Source organism: Herpailurus yagouaroundi, unplaced genomic scaffold, assembly GCF_014898765.1.
Source record: "Herpailurus yagouaroundi ecotype Mexico unplaced genomic scaffold, PumYag 184, whole genome shotgun sequence".
In the NCBI taxonomy this organism is placed as follows: domain Eukaryota; kingdom Metazoa; phylum Chordata; class Mammalia; order Carnivora; family Felidae; genus Herpailurus; species Herpailurus yagouaroundi.
In genome coordinates, this window is record NW_024412415.1 from 1,630,386 (window position 1) to 1,651,621 (window position 21,236).

Sequence of the window (21,236 nt, forward strand, 5' to 3'; positions counted from 1 at the left end):
CTTGAAGTTAGGGTATAATTCTTGGGTACCATTTTTAGCGGACCAATTTAAATCCCCAACTATGACAAATTCTTGACTGTAAGAAAGCAAATTTGATGGATTATTTTGATACTCAGAGCAATAACAGATATCACGACAGTGAGAATTTTCTCAGTTTCAGTTTTTTAGTTGCCCTATAAATCTGGTTTCCCAAGTACACTACACCTTTGCCAGGGTTCTAAAAGAAGTCCCGTTTAAGGCTGGCAATGGGTGTTCTATGATTACTTATGTACGTTCATGACTAAACACAGCAATACTTGTTTTTCTGAAGGGTTTCAATTATTTAACAAATGTTTTATGCTACAAAAAATGTAAGTGGTTTAGTATAAATAAATCTAGATGAACAAGAAATCTACTTTGTAAAGGTATGGGTACCGTGTAATATTTTATCTGAAATATGAGTATGGCTTTCTTTTTCCTCTCTGTTTTTGATTAGTTAAAACCAATCTTAATCTATTAAGATCTCTGACCATGCATAATGGCTTTTATCTGAGTTTTCATCTTTATAATGTGATTAAAATCATTCTTCACATTGTATATATTTCTGGACAATTCATAAAAATATGTGGGATGGTTACTTTATAGAAATGGCAAAATTTACGTGTGTGTAAGGTATAAATAAAGGGCTTTAGGACTTTAACGTAGGTGACTATGCCTTTCAATTTAGCTTATTCATTCGAATACTTGTTTTTCCAGTTATGAATTCTTATTTCTGTAATTTTCTCGTCTATAATGATATGACAGTCTTAGAGTTCTTAAGCAGGAACATGTAAAGAATAACAGTGTGGTATAGTGAAAAAAACGATGAGTAAAGGAACAAGTTCTTTTTTGCCCCAAGTTAGTTGTATGACCTTGGGCAAGTCACTTTCCGTGTGCTCTGCTTCTGCTTCCAAATACAATTATTTTTTTCTGATTATATTAAATGATGCTAATTCTTAAAAAAGAAGCATATGAAAAATAAAAAGCCTATCAGCCAGAAAGGCAGAAATAGCAGCTATAATATTTTGGTATATTACTTTCTGATATTTTTAATAGATAATTTATTTCCATGGCATACATTGTAATATAATTTAGTCTCGCTGTATTTACTACTTTATATTCTGAATTTTATCTCCATGATACCCTTTGAAAACCTGATTTGTGGGATATATGGATCTAGTGCATTTGCATCAGGTCTTAGGGAGTTTGTTGTAGGGATAGACATGTTACTGAAGGAAAAACAGGATGCTCAACTACTCAAATGAGTCTCATGGAAGCCCAAGAAAAATTGACCAAGCAAAGGTCGCTGAGCAACTTAGAACTGTTGTGGTAGTGGTTGTAATCATTGTCATAATTAACATTTACTGAGCTAATGTACCAAGTGTGATGGCCGAGCCCCTTACAAATATCTCATTTAATTATTACAACAACTGTCTAATATAGGTCCTATTATTACTTTCATTTATAGGTTAGAGAACTCAGTGTTAAACAAGTTAAGCTTAACTTGCCCAAGGCCAACAACTGGAAAGTAATGGAGTGATTTGAAGCTTTGGTTCCACTGTTATCCACAATGTAGAACTCATCTGATTAGTTGAAAAGGTTAAATGATCTATGTAAACGCCTTAGCATTATTACCTGAGACACAGTACTCAGTGAATATTCTCCTCCCCCCCCTCCTCCTCTTCCTTCTTCTTCATCTTCATCATCACCACCATGACCACCAACCTGATTATTCCAGTCAGTTGTATTGAACTGCTTCATAAGCAGTTGATCAGCCCATGGATTGACTATCCTTGGATCCCATTAGCTGTGACCGGTGGGCTGAAGGGGTCACAGTTCAGTACACTATTCCATTATCATAAAATCCAATATTTATTCGGTCCCCCATTATTTAACTTTGTTCACTTATAAACTTTGTTCACTTTGTTTACACTAGGTAATTTCTTAGGTTTATTGTAGCTGGTTCTCAGGTGTAGGGTTTCATTTTATCCAGTATACAGATGGACAAGTTGAGATACAAAGAATTAAATGATGGCCCTAAATAACAGAGATAGTCATCAGAGGCAGTTCTGGGAAACCCAAAGAACCCAATTGGTGCCAATTTTTTTTTTCCATTTGTTAATGCGGTGCTTAAAGAAATATCTGTTGAAAATCAAGTACTAAAATGCTATGAAAAAAAAAAAAAAGATGAGGCCCTGCTTTTGAAGAGCACTGCTTTAAATCAGAGAGAAAAATGAGCATGCAGCCTGTTACCATTTTGCTCATAAACTGGCTTACAAATTCAAACTAGTAGCTGCTTTTGTAGTCATTCTCATCAATTAAGGAAGCAACAAATTATTGATTTTTAAACACTTAGCTTATGGTCTTAAGTGCTAAATTTTGAATACAAATTTAAAAATATAGTCCATACCTTCCAGAAATTACATACTTTATGCTAGTGCTAATTCCAAGATAGGACAGAGTAGTTTGGGAAAGGAGACCTTCTTTCAATATTAGCATACCTGCAATTTGTCACCAAATGGTTATTTAGAGGCTTGTGACTCTGAACCCCATTGGCTTTGAAATGTCATCAGGATTCTTGATGAAACAAAATGGGAGCAGCCCTCTTTTTTACATCTAGCTTCTTTGCAACTCCTAACATTTCCTAAATGATGATTCATTTGGTGTCTTCTCCCTGAGTGATGAGACCACAGAGTTCACTTATTCCTACATGGTCCCTGAAAGAATTCTAAAGCACTGTGGAAGGGATGAGCCTTCCCATTGGGAACGAGATGGCAGGGAGACAGGGTAAACACTATAGAAAACAGGAGTTATGTATATTCTTTAAGTGAAAATTATATTTTATAAGCATGTTTGTTTAGAAATATTGGTGAAAAAATAACTCCAAGTAAAAACTTTTTTTTTTTTCAAAAGAGATGTCACTTCTGCTAATGCTGATAAGTTAAAGGTATACACAGGCTTACAGGATGAGATAAAATGGAGAATTTCAGGCCCTGTTTGAGAATACATCCACCTGACTCCCATTAATGTTAATGAGCCTCTCACTGGATCATTCTAAGTTTTACCCCCATGGTCTGTTTTGAAGCATCAAGAGTCAGGAAATTTAGAATGAAAGCTCAAATTCCATTTTGGTTGGCACTTTCTCTCTGATGTATATACTCCTATGGAAAATGTGCCATTTAGTGCAACTTCAAGATACCACCTTACTATTCGAGCATTCTAGAGGGAAATCTAGCCTGTTGGAAAGCAGCAGGGCACCCTGGGACGTATATTGGCTTATGAGTCCGAGACCTAGATACATTCCCTTTCTTATTTCCCTTTCTTATTTCTGTAACATTAAATCGTTGGACTAGGTTATAGTTAGGTTATGGATTATGTGGTCTTACGAATTTTCTCAAGTAATTGCATCTGCATCCCTTGATGCCAAAAAAAATCGCCGTGTACAGATAGTTGTACAGAATTGAAGGACATCACTGGACTATACCAAAGCAGGGGAAAAAAGATCACAGACTATTAACAGCTAAATAAATGGTTGCCTTTAAGAAGAATGAGCATTTGCTTATGCTCATGAGAAGAATTCTCATGAAGAAATGAGAAGAATTCTCCTACAGTCTAGAGATTGAGTGTTGTGTCCATATGGGGAGTGGTTGAAAACTTAACCTGTGGGGGTGAAAGTCTCATCGAAGGTGAGGGAAAAAAAGTTATTAGACCAAAAAAAGTTATAAAGCTTTTACAGTGGGTTGACTTGTGAACTGTGGATAAATTTATTTCATTTAGATCCCAATTATACTCTTAGTCTGATTACCTTCTAGAGTTGTGAATGGATAAAATTTTTACTTTTTTTATAATTACTATAAAGAACAAACCAGATGCAAAATCTAATGAGCACTTAGAGTTATATTGTGACCTCTTAAACTATATTCCTCACCTACACAAATAATTATTACAGTCATCACAGAATATAAAAGAATCTTGAAATTCTTTTATTATATAACCAGGGAGATTTTTCTCATTCAGATTATTATATCAGTAAGATATTTTATGAGGTATTTTAATATTATGCCCACATTTTGAAATATAAAAATGGAAATGACCTAAGATCATTAGTTATTTGTAAGCTTGATTGTATCAGGACTCACTTTTTGCAACCATTTATGAGAGAATTAAGTTCTGTTGCCATCATTGTGTATAATGAATTAACACCTCCCTACCATCTAAAATGGTACTACTTGGGGTAGCCAGGTGGCTCAGTTGATTAAGCATCTGACTCTTGATTTCTGCTCAGGTCATAGTCTCACGGTTTATAAGATCAAGCCCTTCATGGGGCTCTGTGTTGGCAGTATGGAGCCTGCTTGGAATTCTCTCTCTGCTCCTCCCCTGCTCATGCTTGCTCGCTCGTGCTCTCTCTCTCTCTCTCTCTCTCTCTCTCTCTCTCTCTCTCTCTCACTCATACACACACACACACACACTCCCTCAAAATAAATAAACTTAAAAAATTTTAAATAAAATGGTCCTAAATTATGTACATATGAGTTGGGGGGAACTTAGAAAATAGCTGGTCAAATCACTTCCCACATCTATAGTTCAGATGAAGAACTTTGGTTGAGAAAAGCCCCAAGTGCCCAAGTTAAGGTGATACCAATATTTAGGTTTTTTGATGCCCATAAGAATATGCAGGTTCAGTTATAAAGGCAGCTGAAAAGGGCAGATAAAAATGATGAAAATGATGAGATCTGGAAAGTCTGACTGGACACAGGAGGATCCCCACTCAATCAGCCTGAGAGTTAGACTAAATGACTTTTAAGACTCCCTGTACCTGGGTTCTTTTGATTTTATGACTCCAAAGGACTCTTCAAAGTCTTCTGATACAGTGTCTTTTACTTAGTACTTTCATCAAAAGCCTGGGTTTTCTACTCTACTTTAGTCTTAGGTGACCTAGAAATCACATTATACTCATATACCGGGAACCTTGATAGCATGCCTCTACCCAGCCTCACACCAATTTTCCCAGAAAACCTCACAGACGGCCCCCGCTCTTCAAGTTAACCATCCAACTAGACATTTGCAAATGTGAACTCTATGACAGGCCAGAAATGATCATCCTAATTTAACCACAACCAGGAAAACTAATAAAACGGGAAGATGAGATAGGCAGATAGCATCCTTTTGGGGCAAGTATACCGAGAGGAAAAATGTAAAATATAAGATGGCCCCATAACTCAGTGGTTCCACATATGTATATTTTTCCTCTCTCAAATATTGAAAAGTCATCCCTCTTTCCAGTGTTCATGTGCTGTTGCCTCTGTTGGTGAAAGCATTATTTTCTCCTAGAAAGTGCGTGACAGGGCAATTTTCTAAGAAATGACAAATGGCTGCCATGTTCACATCAGATGGATACCACATGAAGTGGAGTGCGGTCCCTTTGTTTCCTTGTTAGCATCACCTGGCTCCTCTATTTGGAAAGCTGTAATAAAAACAGCTTCTTTACTGTGCGTCCTGTTGGTTTATACCAACCATGTCAGGTCCATAAACCATGGTATATTAAAGTGTAATAGACTGTGTAAAGAATACTGGGAAGATATTCCAGCCTCTATCCCTTTCCCTCATTCCACTCTTTACTACCTCCCAGATGGGTATCCATAAATATGACTTAATTATCTTTGGCATAAAACCCACACTTTCTTTGAAGAGTGATGTCCTTCTTCAGCTACTCTCAGTGCATGAATACCACCCTCTTGAGGATAAAACCTTGAATATTTTGGTACATTTAGGTGACAAGTGTTCATAGTCCGAATATTTTCTGGAAGTGTCATTTTATTTGTAAAAACTCTACATTTTTCATAATCACTCTATTCGAACATTTTAGTCCAATACAGACAAAACTCAGGGTCAATGTTATTTGTATCTATGATCTGTCATTCTATATAACGTATTGATCTAACATAGGATATACCAGGATGAAAGTCAGTACTCTCTCACTCTTTGATTCTCTTATACTCTCTTCTATCTTGTTGAAAACAGAAAATGAATATTATAAATAGCTGTGCCAGGAAATGGACTCTGATTCCCCATTGGGGAGATAATAAGGGACTGTGTTCCACTAGTGTGGGCCCCTTGCTTTCAGTTGATTCATCTGTCAGAGAGATGGAGTGCCTACCAGGTGTTAAAGTTGAGAGAAGTGGATTCTGAAATTCCATTGTGAGATAGATTTTGGTTCCTGCCCTGAAACACTGAGTCTAGTAGGAAAAGCAGACCGCCAGCAAATGGTGTCAGTACTGTGCCCCACATATGTGAACACAGTGTTGTTGGGCTGCACAGAAAGAACAGGTCACCAGTTGATAAAGGCCCCCGTGGAGGTCTTCATGAAAGGAGTAACTTTAAAGCTTGGTTTTTGAAGGAAGACAAGACATTTACAGTGGGGGTGTTTGGGAAGGAGAAGGCAGGGAGGAGGAGGGATTCAAAGCAGGAGAAACAGTGTTCCTAAAGCTAAAGGTACAAGAAAACAGGTTGAGTGGCAGGAACACCACAGAGTCGTACGAGACAGGAGTATGGGGCACGTAGTGGGAAGTAGCAGGAGCCAGGTTGCGAAGGGCTTACTGTGCAGTGTGAGTGTACTTCACCCTGTACAGAGAGGAAGCTCATGAACACATAAGCACAGGAGTGGCATGATCCAGTTTGCCTTTTAAGTTGGTAACTTGGGTGCAGTGCAGAGACCTGGGTTTCCTGTGCAATGAAAGGAACCCGTTGTAGATCATAGACCCTAGAGGTTAAAGAAGGAATCTTTGCTCTCAGAAAATTACCTTGATAAGTAGACCCCCTGCATCATTATCTTTCCTTTAGTATATGAGAAGTGATTCAGTTTAATCAGGTCAGAGATTGATAAGTCAGTTATCATTAAGTAGAAAAATCATAAGCCCCTCACACCTATCCCTTTGACTCCCAGGTATTTGCAAATTATACATCAGTTTCTGTCTTCTTTTTTTTTCCCCCCTGAGGATTAAAAAAAAAAAAAAAAAAAGGGCTGAAACAGCAAATTAAATGACTGACACAGGGAACACCCTCCTGTAGACAAGCCTTGCTTAGGCACCTTGATAAGGATGTCAGCTTTGTAAGTAAAATGGGAAAAATAGTGAGGTTCTGGGCAGAGCACACCTGATGTAACTTGAAAATGATCACAAGCAAAATTACCCTCTATTGAGAGTATTGTTGACCTCCGTAAGAAAGAAAGGAACGTTTGCTTGAAATTTTGCAGTACTCTTTCCATAGGCAGACAGCTGGAATAATGACTACTGGCATTTGCTTCTCACCAGTCAGATAATAAATGGCTGCGTTGTTGAGTGTCTCATGTGTGTTGATCCCTCACGTTCAGTACCTCCAAAGGTCACAACCACCTTGCAAGGGAGATCTTACCATTCCAGTTTTATGGGTAAGGCTCAGAGGAGTTAAGCGACTTCCCCAAGGTCTTTCGGTTAATACGTGACAGAGCACAGCCAACCTGGGCCCACCTGCTGCAGAGCCCAAGCTCTTTCCCCTATGCTCCAGCAGCATTTAACTTTGTCACAAAACAGCCATCCCACTGGAAGCTTGAACCCCCAGTGGTCTCAACATGACATGGAGCCATCAGAGGTCTGGCTGCGGAGGTTCTGATTCAAGCAAGCCTTGTCCCCTTTTCATGTAGCCTTCATATGTAGGTGCAGGGAGGAGTTACCATCTTCATTTTACGGAGATGGAAGCTGAAACGTGTGACTTGTCCCAGACACTCAAGTGGCAGAGCTGGACTTTAACGATCCTGAGTTCTGCCTCACGCGGTTGGCCACAGCACTTAGGAAGTTTTGTTAATTGACATTTCCTGGACGTTGAGATAATAGTAAATAACTTCAGCCTGAAATTCTTCTCTAAGCCTGTGTTTGTATCCTAAATATCAAGTTTTACGCTTAGGAAACCTAGCCTCTTTCTTTTTAAGCAATGTTTATCCAATAAGTGCATTTGTCAAGTAAAATAATTTATTGAATATATAGGCACTCTTCCCATGTTTAAGGCTCAGCAGAAGACAAGCCAGATGAAGTTGCTTCTTTCCTGGAGCTTACATTCAGTTGTCTTACCATAAATGAATGAGACAATGAATAGTCTACCAGGTAGATAGAGGCTGGGCAGAAAAGGGGTGGTGTGCGGTGGCAGAGCGAGTTGGGGGAGGGGACAGGGATGTGCCACAAGGGGTGATCTTTTATTTAGTCAAGTCAGAGAGGGTGATACCTGGGCTGAGACCTGAATACTGTAAGGAAGCCAGTCATGCAGAGACTGTAGGCAAGGTGTCCCAGAGAGGCGTGGCAAGTGCAGACACCCCCAGTGCGCATGCTCAGTGCACTCAGGCATCGACAAGCTGGCCAGCGAGCGTGGAAAGGAATGAACTTGGCAAAGAGGAGGTGGTGTCCCAGAGGAGCCAGGGAGCTGACCTGCAGGGCTGAATGGGACGTCATGAAGATATTAGAGGTTATGTCAAGGGTGACGACAAGCCTTTGAAAGGTTTTGAGCAGAGGAGTAACTTAATAAAATTTGTGTTTTAATATCAATGATGTTGATGATGACATACTAGTAATATCTGTCATGTCATTTGTTGATCATATTTTATGTGCTAAGCCTTCGATGTGTATTATCTCATTTATCTTTAGAACAGCTGTGTGAGGGTAGTCACTGGGGCTATTCTTATAGGACAGATGAGTTAATAACTATGCAGTTGGTCCTGAGTAACTTGACCACAGTGACACAGGTAGTACATAGCAGAGTTAGGCTTAATTAAATAGTGGCATTTTAAAATCCTTTAATACCTTTTACCTTGAAGTATCATGACATAGGCCCTAATAGATATGATGGATTTTCTTTCCTATTCACTTTACACCATTATAGTCTGTTTGTTTGTTTGTTTATATGAAATTTATTGTCAAATTGGTTTCCATACAACACCCAGTGCTCATCCCAACAGGTGCCCTCCTCAATGCCCATCACCCACTTTCCCCTCCCTCCCACACCATTGTAGTCTTCAATGAAAGCAACCTTAGGGCTTTTATGGATTACGACTTGCCTATTTTTCTAGACATTTTTAAGCTTGCTTGTTTGCTTGCTTGCTTGCTTATTTATTTATTTATTTATTTATTTATTTATTTATTTAGAAACAGAGTGTGTGTGGAGGAGGGGCAGAGAGAGAGGGAGAGAAAGAATCCCAAGCAGGCTCCATGCTATCAGCACAGAGCCCAATGTGGGGCTCGATCCCATGACCCTGGGGTCATGACCTGAGCTGAAATCAAGAGTCAGATACTTAACCGACGGAGCCTCCCAGGCCCCCCTTCTAGACATTTTTAAAGTGAAAGAGTGCTATTATCATATATAACAGTGTTGTTTTTCTGATTAGAGAAAGATCTATAAAAGCACTACCCAAAAATGAAGCCTCCTGAATAAATAGTTTCACAGAACACCATAAATTCCTAATCTCTAAATTCAGGGTTGTATCTCAGTATGATGGGTTTCCTTAGTAGTCTTAAGTAGTTTTTTCAAGACATTTAAAATCAGTATTCTGAGAAAGGAGACCGTAGGCTTCCACAGACTGCCAAAGGAGTCCCTGGGTATAGAGACAGTGCATGCAAAGGTTCCGGTGATTTTATCTGGACCTGAGCAGAAGTGCTGTAAATGGTACAGGGTTTCTGATGTTTGGGGAGGGGTGGGGAGAGTGCCAAATACATGGCAAAGCTCACAAAGAGGCCAGCTGTAGCTGGGGTGACTACATGTACCAATCTGGCCAGGATTGTTGCAATTTATGTTTTCATCAAGGTGTAATTATTAGTTATCACCTTCTTTCAGTCTCAGACGTGTCCTAGTGAGAATAGTAAATTATATGGCCACCATTGGCTATAGTTGTTCTCAAGAAAGTGGGGGTGAGAGATATAGCCAATTGGGAGCTATCTCCAGGACATGTGGTATGGGCCGCCAACCCCTGAATTCAGAATTATTTTGATAACGTGGTAATTAAAGTTAGAAGATTATGCAAAACATGGGATGCCTGGGTGGCTCAGTTGGCTGAGTGTCTGACTTTGGCTCAGGTCTCAGGTCATGATCTCACAGTTCATGAGTTTGAGCCCTGCATCCTGCTCTGTGCTGAGAGCTCAGAGCCTGGAGCCTGCTTCAGATTCTGTGTCTCTCTCTGCCCCTCCCCCTCTCATACTCTTTCTTTCTTTCTTTCTTTCTTTCTTTCTTTCTTTCTTTCTTTCTTTCTTTCTTTCTTTCTTCCTTCCTTCCTTCCTTCCTTCCTTCCTTCCTTCCTTCCTTCCTTCCTCTCTCCTCTCTCTCTCAAAAATAAATAAACATTAAAAAGAAAAGATTACACAAAAGATATGATGGAAGAAAGTGCTGTTTTAATAATAATTATTTCTTTCTTGCAGCCAAAAAAGAGCATAAAATGGAAGAAAGTCATTTGGAGAATGCACAGAAAAGGTAAGTGGCTCTAACTTGGCCTTAGTCCTTTCTGTGGCTAGCTGTTCCATTTTTTTTTTTTTAAGTTTACTTATTGATTTTGAGAGAACACAAGCAGGGGAGGGGCAAGGAGAGAGGGAGAGAGAGAATCACAAGCAGGCTCCGCACTCAGCACAGAGCCCCAGGCGGGATTCAAACTCATGAACAAAACTGTGAGATAATGACCTGTGTCGAGATCAAGAGTTGGACACTTAACCAACCGAGCCACCCAGGCACCCCTAGCTGTTCCTTTTTATCATTGTTATTATTAAGTGCATTCTTACTGCTGTGTGACCATCACTCATCTATCTCCAGAACTTACTATCTCCATATGGAACTCTGTACCCATCAAACCATAACTGCGCACTCTCCTCCCCTACCACAGCTCCTGGCAACTGTTATTCTACTTCCTGTCCCTGAGACTTTGACCACTCTAGATAACTCATATAAACGAAATCAATACAGTATTTTTCATTTTATGGCATGCTTATTTTACTTAGCATAATGTTCTTTTGGCCCCATTTGTTGAGGCTATGCATCCATGAGCAATAAGATTCTGTCAGGAGCTGGAAGGAAAGCACTATGACAGGACTTGGGAATATTTCTCCTCAAAGAGCACAGAACCGTTCAGAAGTGATTGGTTGACATGTGTCATACACGTCATGACACTGTCTGCCTCTCCTTTATTTCTCTGCTCCTGAACCACTTTATGGAAGTTAGGAACAGTGTGATCCTTCATAGCATTACAACTAAACTAAACCAAACACCTAAGAGGCTTATGTCTTTCCTCAGATCTGAGGTGATACTGGAAACAAGGGGCAAGTGGGGGGGAGGGACTGACCTGTACATATGAAAAGTGCCCCAGAAATTGGAAGAGATCTCCGAGGTCTTCTGTTCAACCCCTTGCCCACTGAAGGCCTCTTCCTTGCACTTCTCTCTCTTAATAGCAGAATGGAACCATCCAGTTCACCCAATAAGCATTGGCTCTGGTTCTCGATTGGAGTTTTTGTCATTTGATCAGGTTAGTCAGCTTGGGTATGCCTCCCTCTTAAAAGGGTGAGTGGGAACATACTGAAGCATTCTCATATTCAGCAGAAAGAATTGACATACATTTTGCTGGTGCCAGTTCTAAAAGGACTAGAAAATTAAATGAGGGGTAGGTTAGGAAACAGCCTATAAGGAAGACCAACTTTATAAATGTGTGAGGAGAGCAGTGCATAAATGCAAATATACAAACTCTAGAAATGAACTATTTCCTCTTGTCTAGCCACAATTTTCAAGAGTTCTGAAATCCTACAGACGGTCTGTCTGCTCTGCTTTGACGAGCACCAACATCTTGTTCTACCTTCAATTGCCAGTAAAATTAAAATACAGATGGGGGAGCCTGGGTGACTCAGTCGGTTAAGCGTCTGACTTCAGCTCAGGTCATGATCTCATGGCTCGTGAGTTCAAGCTCCACATTGGGCTCTGTGCTAACAACTCAGAGCCTGGAGCCTGCTTCAGATTCTGTGTCCCTCTCTCGCTCTGCCCACCTGCTTATGCTCTCTCTCTCTCTTGCACTCTCTCTCTCAAGAATAAATAAACAAAAAAATTAAAAAAAAATTAAACTACAGATGAAAGTGAAATTAAGGCAAATCCTAAATTTTTCTAAGTGCAGACATGTTCTTGAGTCACAGTTATCATCCAAGCATGATCATCTGTGAAAACCAGAATAATCGCATGATTATGTCTTTAGATTTTTGTGCCTCTTTTTTTTAATTAAATAATTGCTTTATTAATACAAAACAGACAAACTATTAAGTGCTAAGGAATTTAAATGTCTAAGTCATAGCAAACAGGTGGCAATTCAATATCCAGGGTCGACAGAACGCTTGAGACTGCAACAGATTAGACTCCCATGGTTGAGAGGGCATCTTTAGAGGTGAAGGGGGGGGGCAGGTGTAACAGCTTTTCAAGTTCCCTCTCCTCATCAAGGATCATGAGAGGCACTCCATTCAAGAGGAGGTATGCAATCTGGTGCTCTTCAGGCAGGTCAAAACTCTCAAAATCTAAAGGATTGAAGGGAAAGAATTTTTCTATTTCAGGATAGGTGTCATCCAAGGCTGGAACAGTGTTTTTTGCTTTGACAGTCTTCTCAGTTAACCTTTTTGGCAGAGAAGTGTGGCTGCTTCTGTTTGAGAGGTCCGTCGTTCTTTACTGAATTTTCCGTAGCTCTCTTGACAGTTCTCAAAGCCTTTCTGGTAGCTTTAGGTAAGGCTGCATGAGCATCAGACATTTTGCCTACACCTGGTGTTGAAACCTGAGATCTCCCATCTAAAGTTTTGACTGGAGGGGTGCCTGGGAGGCTCAGTCCGTTGAGTGTCCAACTTCGGCTCAGGTCATGATCTCGCGGTCTGAGTTCAAGCCCGCGTTGGGCTCTGTGCTGACAGCTCAGAGTCTGGAGCCTGCTTTGGATTCTGTCTCCCTCTCTCTCTGCCTCTCTCATGCTCATGCGCGCTCTCTCTCTCTCTCTCTCTCTGTCTCTCTCTGTCTCTCTCTGTCAAAAATAAATAAACATTAAAAAAAAATTTAAAGTTTTGACTGGAGGCCTAGACTGCAGCTTCTGCCCATCCTTGGGAGCCACACAGGTGCCTGGGTCTCCATTTTCCTTATCAACAAAGATCAGGGTAGCCATTCTGGATCAGGACCTCTCGGTTCACTCACGTAAGAGCCAACAGCCAGACTCTTCCAAGACTCAGCCTGCAGCGGTTCCCTAGATTTTTGTGCCTCTTGGTTGGCCTCTTCCCTGTATTAAGTCTTCCCTTCCTCTGTGTGTAAAACGAATGTCTGTGTTACAGAAAATAGTCCGCATATTCAGAAGAGACTGTCAACAAGGGCACATTGGTGTCAGGCCAAACAGAAATTTGGTTTCCGGGGTGGATGTCAAATTTCTAATATTTCTTCAAGATTCTTGCTTGAAGGAAAAGGGGGCCCACCTTAGAGGGGCCGAAGCTGCTGCTGTGCATTAGCTATGCTGAGGGGGGTCATAAATTCTGGTTGTCAGCGTTTTCCGTGACTTTGTGGTGAAGGTAGCGTAGCTTTCATGTCGTACATGAAATATGTTAGATCCCATCTTTAATGTAGAAACCACAGTTGTTTGGTCGCACTGTTTAAGGAGGTTGGTGGTCAGTGTTGCAATATTCGTGTGAGATTTAGTAAATTCTTATGTCTTATCCTCAAGAGAAACAATTTACTCTGAGGCTAAGGACTATTTGCTTTTCCTAAGCAGTTTCTAAAGGCACGCATGGAAAACAATAAGTGGATGTGTTCTGCTCTGGCATCATAAAACAGTTCACTTTGCTATGGGCCCTTCGATACAATCGTTGTCTGCACTCTAAAAATATTTAGTCGAATTAAAAAGATAGACCTCAGATAAGGGATCATAGCAGAGAGGAAAAGAGGGAACAGGGTGAGGTAAAAAAAGTTTTATAAAACATAACATATGATTAGAAATCAGTGTTTTAAAAATTGAAAGCTATGTTAGAGTTATCTGCTGACAGATAGAAATTTCAGAAAGCATGATTGCCCCTTTGTCCACTGGAGAAAATTCCCCTGGTTGCTAAATAGAAACAGTTTTCAGGAGGACAATGATCTAGACCTTATAACATAGTTGTAGGTTTATAAGCTAACCTTTAGCTTTCCCTTGAACAAATGGATAACACTGAAGTCCAGTAAGGTACAGCCTCAGAGCAACTTCATCTCTGTCAAAGTTGCAGAGTGCCAAATCCAGGCCATCCCCTGGGACTTTGTTTGCTTTGGTTCCTCGGAAGAAGTTCACTTGCTTTCTTAGTTTCTGAAATACACAGCGGGGTGGAAATGCTGTAAGTCAGTATTTCCTTTAGTTTTCATCCCCTTTGAGGGTTAGCAAACAAAGCCTCACAAATCCCCAGGGTGAGAGGCGGTGAGAGTACATGGTTAGCTCCAGTTTAGGTTGGAAAAAGTGAGGCTCCCAAGACCATAACAGGCTTTTCTGAAGCTCTGTGATAACTCGACAGGTAACGCTGGCCCTCTCTGAAACTGCACAAGTATTTGCAATATCTTGGTCTCACGATCTAGACTCCAGATAAAGCCAGGGGTGCTGGGGCGATCCATGAAGCACAAGGACTGGAGTTTCTGTACTCTTCACTATATCCTGCTGGAAGATAGGAAGAGAATTTGCTCCTCTGAAGACTTTCTCTTCTCTGTTAATGCACAAATAAATATGTTCCTGCATAGAAGGTGACCATGAGGAAGAGAAAAAAAAAATGACAGTGTGCTCTCCTGGAGAGTAAATATCGGGGGCAACTGTGTCTAAAGTGGTAACAGGAGGGACGCCTGGGTGGCTCAGTCGGGTTAAGTGTCCGACTTCGGCTCAGGTCACGATCTCACGATTTGTGAGATCGAGCCCCGCATCAGGCTCTGTGCTGACAGCTCAGAGTAGAGCCTGTTTCAGATTCTGCGTCTCCTTCTCTCTCTCTGCCCCTCTCCCTCTCATGCTCTGTTTCTGTGTCTCAAAAAAATGAATAAACGTTAAAAAAAAAACTTTTTTTAATAAATAAAGTGGTAACAGGAAAAAAAAGCTATTTTTATTTTTTAAATGCCTGTGTCAACGAACATGAACAACAGAAGGGTAGAGTGGAAAAAGCATTTCATTGGGAATCAAGAGACCCAAATGGTAGGCCCCACTCTGCCAATGAATAAAGTCATTCAATCTTTCCAGGTCTCGGTTTTCTCATCTCTAGAATGAGAACATCGGACAAGTTGACCTATAAGTCCTTTCCAATTCTAAAGTCCCATGGCTCTATAAGAAACGCATGGCCTGTCCCTGTGGGTTATGTAACTCTCCACAGTCAATATAATTTTCATTTCGAATGAAATAAAAGCATATGCCATAGAGCATGCATTTGGTTTTATCAGTATTGTGACTGCCACAGAGTTAGGAGTCATGTCTGGTGTGAAAGCGGACATTGCTACTTTCTTGCCTTACTGGTTTTGCTCCAAAAAAATGTATGTTTGGAATTATAGGAGAGTCCCTTAAGAAATTACCACAGTTATTGCCTTTCTCCACTTATGCACTTCCAGTCTTTTAATAACTGGGAGCCAAAATTCCCTGGCCAGTAGTTTTAATTTGCATTAAAAACAGATTTATTCTTTACAGAAGCACAAAGAATTTATGGGACTCGGAGCTGCAGCTCCAGCTTGGGTCTCACCTAATCATAGCCATGGAATCAATTAACAGTTCATCTGTGAAATGTGATAAAATCTTATGAGATACATATTGCCCAATAACTGAGAACGAGATGAAAGTATTCTCTGTAATAGTGACGGGGCTTCAGGGTTTTACAATTGCCATTGAATAGAGCTCCATTAGAAGCTCAGTGTTCAGGATGGCCACAAAAAAAAAAAAACAAAAAAACAAAAAAAACAAAAAAAACAACGCTGTGTCTGAACAGATGATAGAGCACTGAGTAGTAAACCTGGCCAGCCATTCCTGCTTTGATTAGTTTCCAACACCCTAGAAAAGGGGGCCATTTATTTAAGTGTTCTTGCTCATGGCAAATGAGCTTGTGAGGCTTTGGGTGGGTGGGGGCTGGGAGTGGGGGACCAAGTGCAGAGCTATAAATTGCTACAAAGCTAGCGCCTCCAAGAAGGGCTGCTTGGGAGGCCCCGGCTGTCTGCTGTGCAATGAGCCTCCATGGGGTAGGTCAGGAGATTCGTAGCGATACCTGAGAATCTACTTTGGAAAACCTGGATCCTTTTCTGACAGGATTAGAGATCATATTTTTAAGGTCAAAGATGGTTTTTCATCCAAACCCTGCTGTGCCTTCAGTTTTATCTCTTTTTATACATGGGTGGTTTGCATTCTTATATCCTATCAAGCTTTACTATGTAATCCTCTCAGAGATCATCTATTTTAAGTCTTATTTTACCCTTGACAAAACTGAGAGTCTGATGCTGAGTGATTGACCCAAGATTACGAAGCCAGAAGATGCCAGAATAAGGATAGAATAGTCTCTTGATTTTCCATGAAACACTCAACAGATTATTCCCGGTGGGCTATCTAACCAATGCTAATGCTACAGAATCAATATGTCACCTTTATAATCCATATGATCATTAAACATAAAGCGAGGAGCTGGTAAATGATGTGGAATTGAGATGAAGACCCTGGAATTCTACATCCTCATTTTCATACACAGAAGATGTGGCCAGGTGTATCAGGTTGGATTTCATGGAAAATCAGTTTGAACAAATAGACTTTCTGAGGCTTGGGGTAAGCCACAGTCACTATGAGGCTGGGCTTCTGTCTTAGAGAATGAATATGTGGGAAATGCCCCCAGCGTCCTTGCCCTGATGGTTTTGACACTTTCTCATCCTCTGTTTCTGCCCCCTACCTGTTGCAGTTTTGAAACAACAGTAGGATACTTTGGGATGAAGCCAAAGTCCGGTGAGAAGGAGATCACACCCAACTACGTGTTTATGGTGTGGTATGAGTTCTGCAGTGACTTCAAAACCATTTGGAAGCGAGAGAGCAAAACCATATCTAAAGAAAGGTAAGGTTCTAATGGAGTCATCAATACCCCCCTCAGGAGTCTAGGAAACTGCGGTCTCAAACCTCCCCAAGTGTGCACATTTCACACACATCAGTATTTTCTTTCAGATCAAGATTGAGGAAAGATTGTTGCCTGGGGGCTCATGGGGGAAATCCGGGGGAGGCATGCTGTCCACACAAGCAGATATGCTCCCATGATCTGATAAGTTACACTTTCTTAACCCCTTCCAATTACTAGCTAGTAAATGAAAGGGGGGTTGTGCTAATTTGCAACAGATTGCTTCTCTGTGTATTTTCACGTTGGCCCAGGCTAAATGAGGCAGCCTTGCTGTCGCAGACAGTACAGACAAATAAAAGTGAATGCTTTTCCCATTAATATACTGAACTTGCATCAAAAGGAAATCTCTGAGACTCGGGCCACACTTAACACAGTGTCGAAGCCCCACTCTGGATTTACAGCGCCACTTCTGACTCCTCGTATCCTGCTGAGGACATCAAACTGCTTGCCGCTCAAACTCGTTGCAGCCTCCTGATTTTATTAGTGGGGGGTAGAAGAAAAGCCTCGCCTCTGAATATAGGGAGAAAGAGAGAGTGTGTGTTCGTTCTGCCTAGAAAGAGACTAAATTTGGCCCTGTTTATCAGGAGAAAAAAAAAAAGCATTTCTGCTTGATCGCTGTTTTGATCAGGTTGCCACTGTTCTACAAAGGGTGTCATGCATTTAAACTTCAAAAAGGTCTTGCTTATACTACTGCAGAACAGATGTATGAGAGTGTCCTTCAAAGTGGAGTAGGAGACAGAAAAGTTCTACAAATTAAGGGAAATGGTTTATGTAATTCTAGCATCCTTATCTCACTAAACATTGAGACCTGAAGTTCCATAATTTTTGTTCTTTACTTTGTAATCAAAGACAAGGCGTATGCATGATACACACACACACACTACACTAATATTTTTCACCTTTAAAAGCTATTTTTAAAGGGATCAAGGTTTAGAGATTTTTGACACAGTCAAAAATATTTTCTCAAGGAATTTCTTCAAAAGCCTACTTTTTTCCTGAAAAAGTCAAAGACCTTTAAAAATGTTTATCAGCGTATGTCTCCACCATTACTTCTTTGAAAACACGGGATGCAAAGCAATTGTTGTGACGTTCTTAAGAAAGTAGATAATGAATAATAATGTGGAGAAAAAGAACCCTAAAAATCTCGGCACCCAACTTCTTGTTCTCACCCGGCAGTTGCTTATTTAGCCTTTTCAGCTAATAAGCTGCTGTGGAACAAGTTTTGTTGTCTGAGCTGAGCTCCTATCCTTCTAACAGGGCATCAGCTGGCCATCAGCTCTCCACACCCACACCTGAAAGCCAGACATTCCAGAGGTGGGTTCTGAATAGACACACTTTGCTTAAGATCCTTCCATCACAGATTTTAAGCGTAATCCTTAGTAAATTTGCCCTTATAGTTGGAGCCCTAAAAAAAAATGCCCCCCCAAAACCAGATAGGGTAATTAATTGCTTTTTATCTTAATAATCTTGGGTTGAGATATTGAACTATAGTCCAAATTAAGGAGACTTTCCCTATCATAGAAGTTAGAGCAAACTAATTGTGAGTCTGAAGGGGCAGTGGTCTCCAGCCATCCTTCAAAGTGTCCCTTTCTCCTAGCCACCAGCATTTCCAGCACGGCTTCCTGGGTGCAGCTGGTGAATTGCCTACTTCACACTCTGTAAACCAACCCCTTGAAAGGGTCATGACTTCACAGGACCCTTCTCAGGTCTCCTCATTTAGCAATTTCAGGGGTCTCTTCATTCCAGCCGAGCTTTTGTGAGATGGATCACCAAGGTTGCCAACCTCGAAAAACATCTCTGAAGCTAATGACAGCTCATAAAATATTTTTGGAAGCAGTTTGTTTACAGAAATCTATTTGTTAGGAAATGCTAGCACATTATGTATATGACTGTTCATCCGGTTAAACAAACTGATTAATATCCAGGGTTTCTTTGTGATGTGAGGATTTTTTTTTTTTGATTGTCCTCTATCTGCTAAGCTTTTGGAATCACATATTCATTGGGCTAAAATAACCAAATTAACTTGAATTCTTCTATTATAATTACATGAGAAACAATATGATTGTTTTGACACCCATTGAATCATGCTCAATATTATTTTTTATTAGTCTTTGCCAAGAAGTCCCAACAACACTAAATGTCAGGATACAGTAATATAACATGAAAATGAAATTCAAAACCAAATGAAATCCTGATAGCTTGGAATTATTAGGAAAAAAAAAACTATAGTGTGGGACTCCATCAAAAGAAATTTGCCTATTGGATTTTTTTTTTTAATGTTTATTTTTGAGAGAAAGAGTGTGAGCAGAGGAGGGCCAGAGAGAGAGGGAGACACAGAATCCGAAGCAAGTTCCAGGCTCTTGAGCTGTCCGCACAGAGCCTGATGTGGGGCTCAAACCCACGAACACGAAATCAAGACCTGAGCCGAAGTCGGATGCTTAATCGGCTGAGCCACCCAGGTGTCCTTTGCCTAGTGGATTTTTAATTATATTTGAAGGCCAATTAAAATCCCAAAAATCATTAGGAAAAATAAAGGGGAAGTAGGAGTATTTTCAAAGGTATAAATGCACTTCCAAATGAAGTGGAAGTGTTGAGAACTTCAGCTTATTGGTAGTCAATCTGTGGTGATAGAGTATTTACTTCTTGTGCTGCTTAGCATGGTTTCCATCAATACACATGAGCTTGATGCAAGATTGAGATGGATACAGCTTCATAACAGGGTGACAACTGCCCCTCATAAAACCCAGAATAATCTCTAAACACATAAATGACAATATAAAAACATCCAGTGTTTTTGTGCCTTGTGAGTGAATGCTGAACCATAGCTTTAAATTGGTGTCAGGACATAAGTCTGTGTTTGAGTAGAGGAGACGTAGTATTTCACCAGCGATGTGATTTACCTGCAGATTAACTCTATCAGTAGAAAAGCAAGCTCCTATGTGATGGCATATTAATGTCACTAAATTGTCCTTCACATTTAAGCCAATATTAGGCAAAAGAGCAACTTCTGTGTTTAGGCACAAATCCAGAATGCCTCACTCCCTAGACCTTTGGTCTGTGGCCCACCCGTCCTCATGCTGTCCCAAATACTGGATGGAACTTACCACTGCAGTGGAAAGTACCAGGACCCTCTCTTACCCCTTCTGTTGATAGGCACTGCTCAGTAGTGCAAAAAAGACCTCTAGATAGAGACTTGAAAATCAACATTTTTATGCTGGTAATTTGCTATGTAATCTTGGGCTAGTCGCTTATTGCCTGGGGGCACACACAATGGTCACATGCGTTAGATACATGTATTGTATGAAGCAGGAATTAAATGTTCACCGTGATCTCTTCTAGCTAGAAATCTCTATAAATCCAGAAAATAGTTTTCTACTACTCTGAGAAACAGTGTGTTTCATTTCTGAGATAATACCTCCTACCTTTGCTCTTCAGCTCATTAGAGACTGTATTAGAAGACATTTCCAGCCAAGGTCTGGCTGTGAACTTGGGAGAGATTTGGGGGAGAGGGGGGCGGGGTGCAGCAGGGAGAATTTTCATTGCCTTCTCGGTTGGTAAATGTCTTTAGCCAACTTGCCTCCTGCCCGGAGTACTTCCCCTCAGTAGTAATATTTGTCTTAGAGACAACCTTTTTTAAGTGTGCACACAAAAATGTTTTCCTCTGCTCATGTGTACCTAACATTGCATTTAATGATTTATTAAAGTTCATCAAGATTTTTTACCCTCAGAGGCAGCTTTGTCTCATCTTACCTTTTCATGTACTTTTATATTTGTGCCTCCTGCTATCCAAACATGCAATGAATTTTTGGAACACACAATTCTTCCACCTATTAAATCAACAGATTATCCAAGCATATGCATAATTACAAGGAGATAACCTAATTTTTTTTGCTTTTATTGACTATGCTTTACTCATTTTCTGCTTTTTTTTCCATTTAATTATTGTGGTATATAGGACCCTTTCTTCTTTTTTTTTAATCTTTTTATTTATTTTTGAGTCAGAGACAGAGCATGAGCAGGGGAGGGGCAGAGAGGGAGACACAGAATCCGAAGCAGACCCCAGGCTCTGAGCTGTCAGCACAGAGCCTG

At 40.4% G+C, this 21,236-nt stretch overlaps 1 protein-coding gene and 1 pseudogene across 6 annotated transcripts in view; one reads left to right on the plus strand and one right to left on the minus strand.

Annotated features, from left to right (window-relative positions):
* Positions 1-21,236, plus strand: part of FMN1 (formin 1) — a 435,508-nt gene that overhangs the window by 380,833 nt on the left and 33,439 nt on the right. For all 6 annotated transcript variants that reach the window (XM_040492211.1, XM_040492210.1, XM_040492209.1 and 3 more), the window contains 2 exons: positions 10,449-10,500; positions 16,941-17,090. In XM_040492211.1, coding sequence (XP_040348145.1) covers positions 10,449-10,500; positions 16,941-17,090 — 202 coding nt within the window. The remainder of the gene's footprint in view (positions 1-10,448; positions 10,501-16,940; positions 17,091-21,236) is intronic.
* Positions 12,132-14,831, minus strand: LOC121041449 (securin-like; annotated as a pseudogene).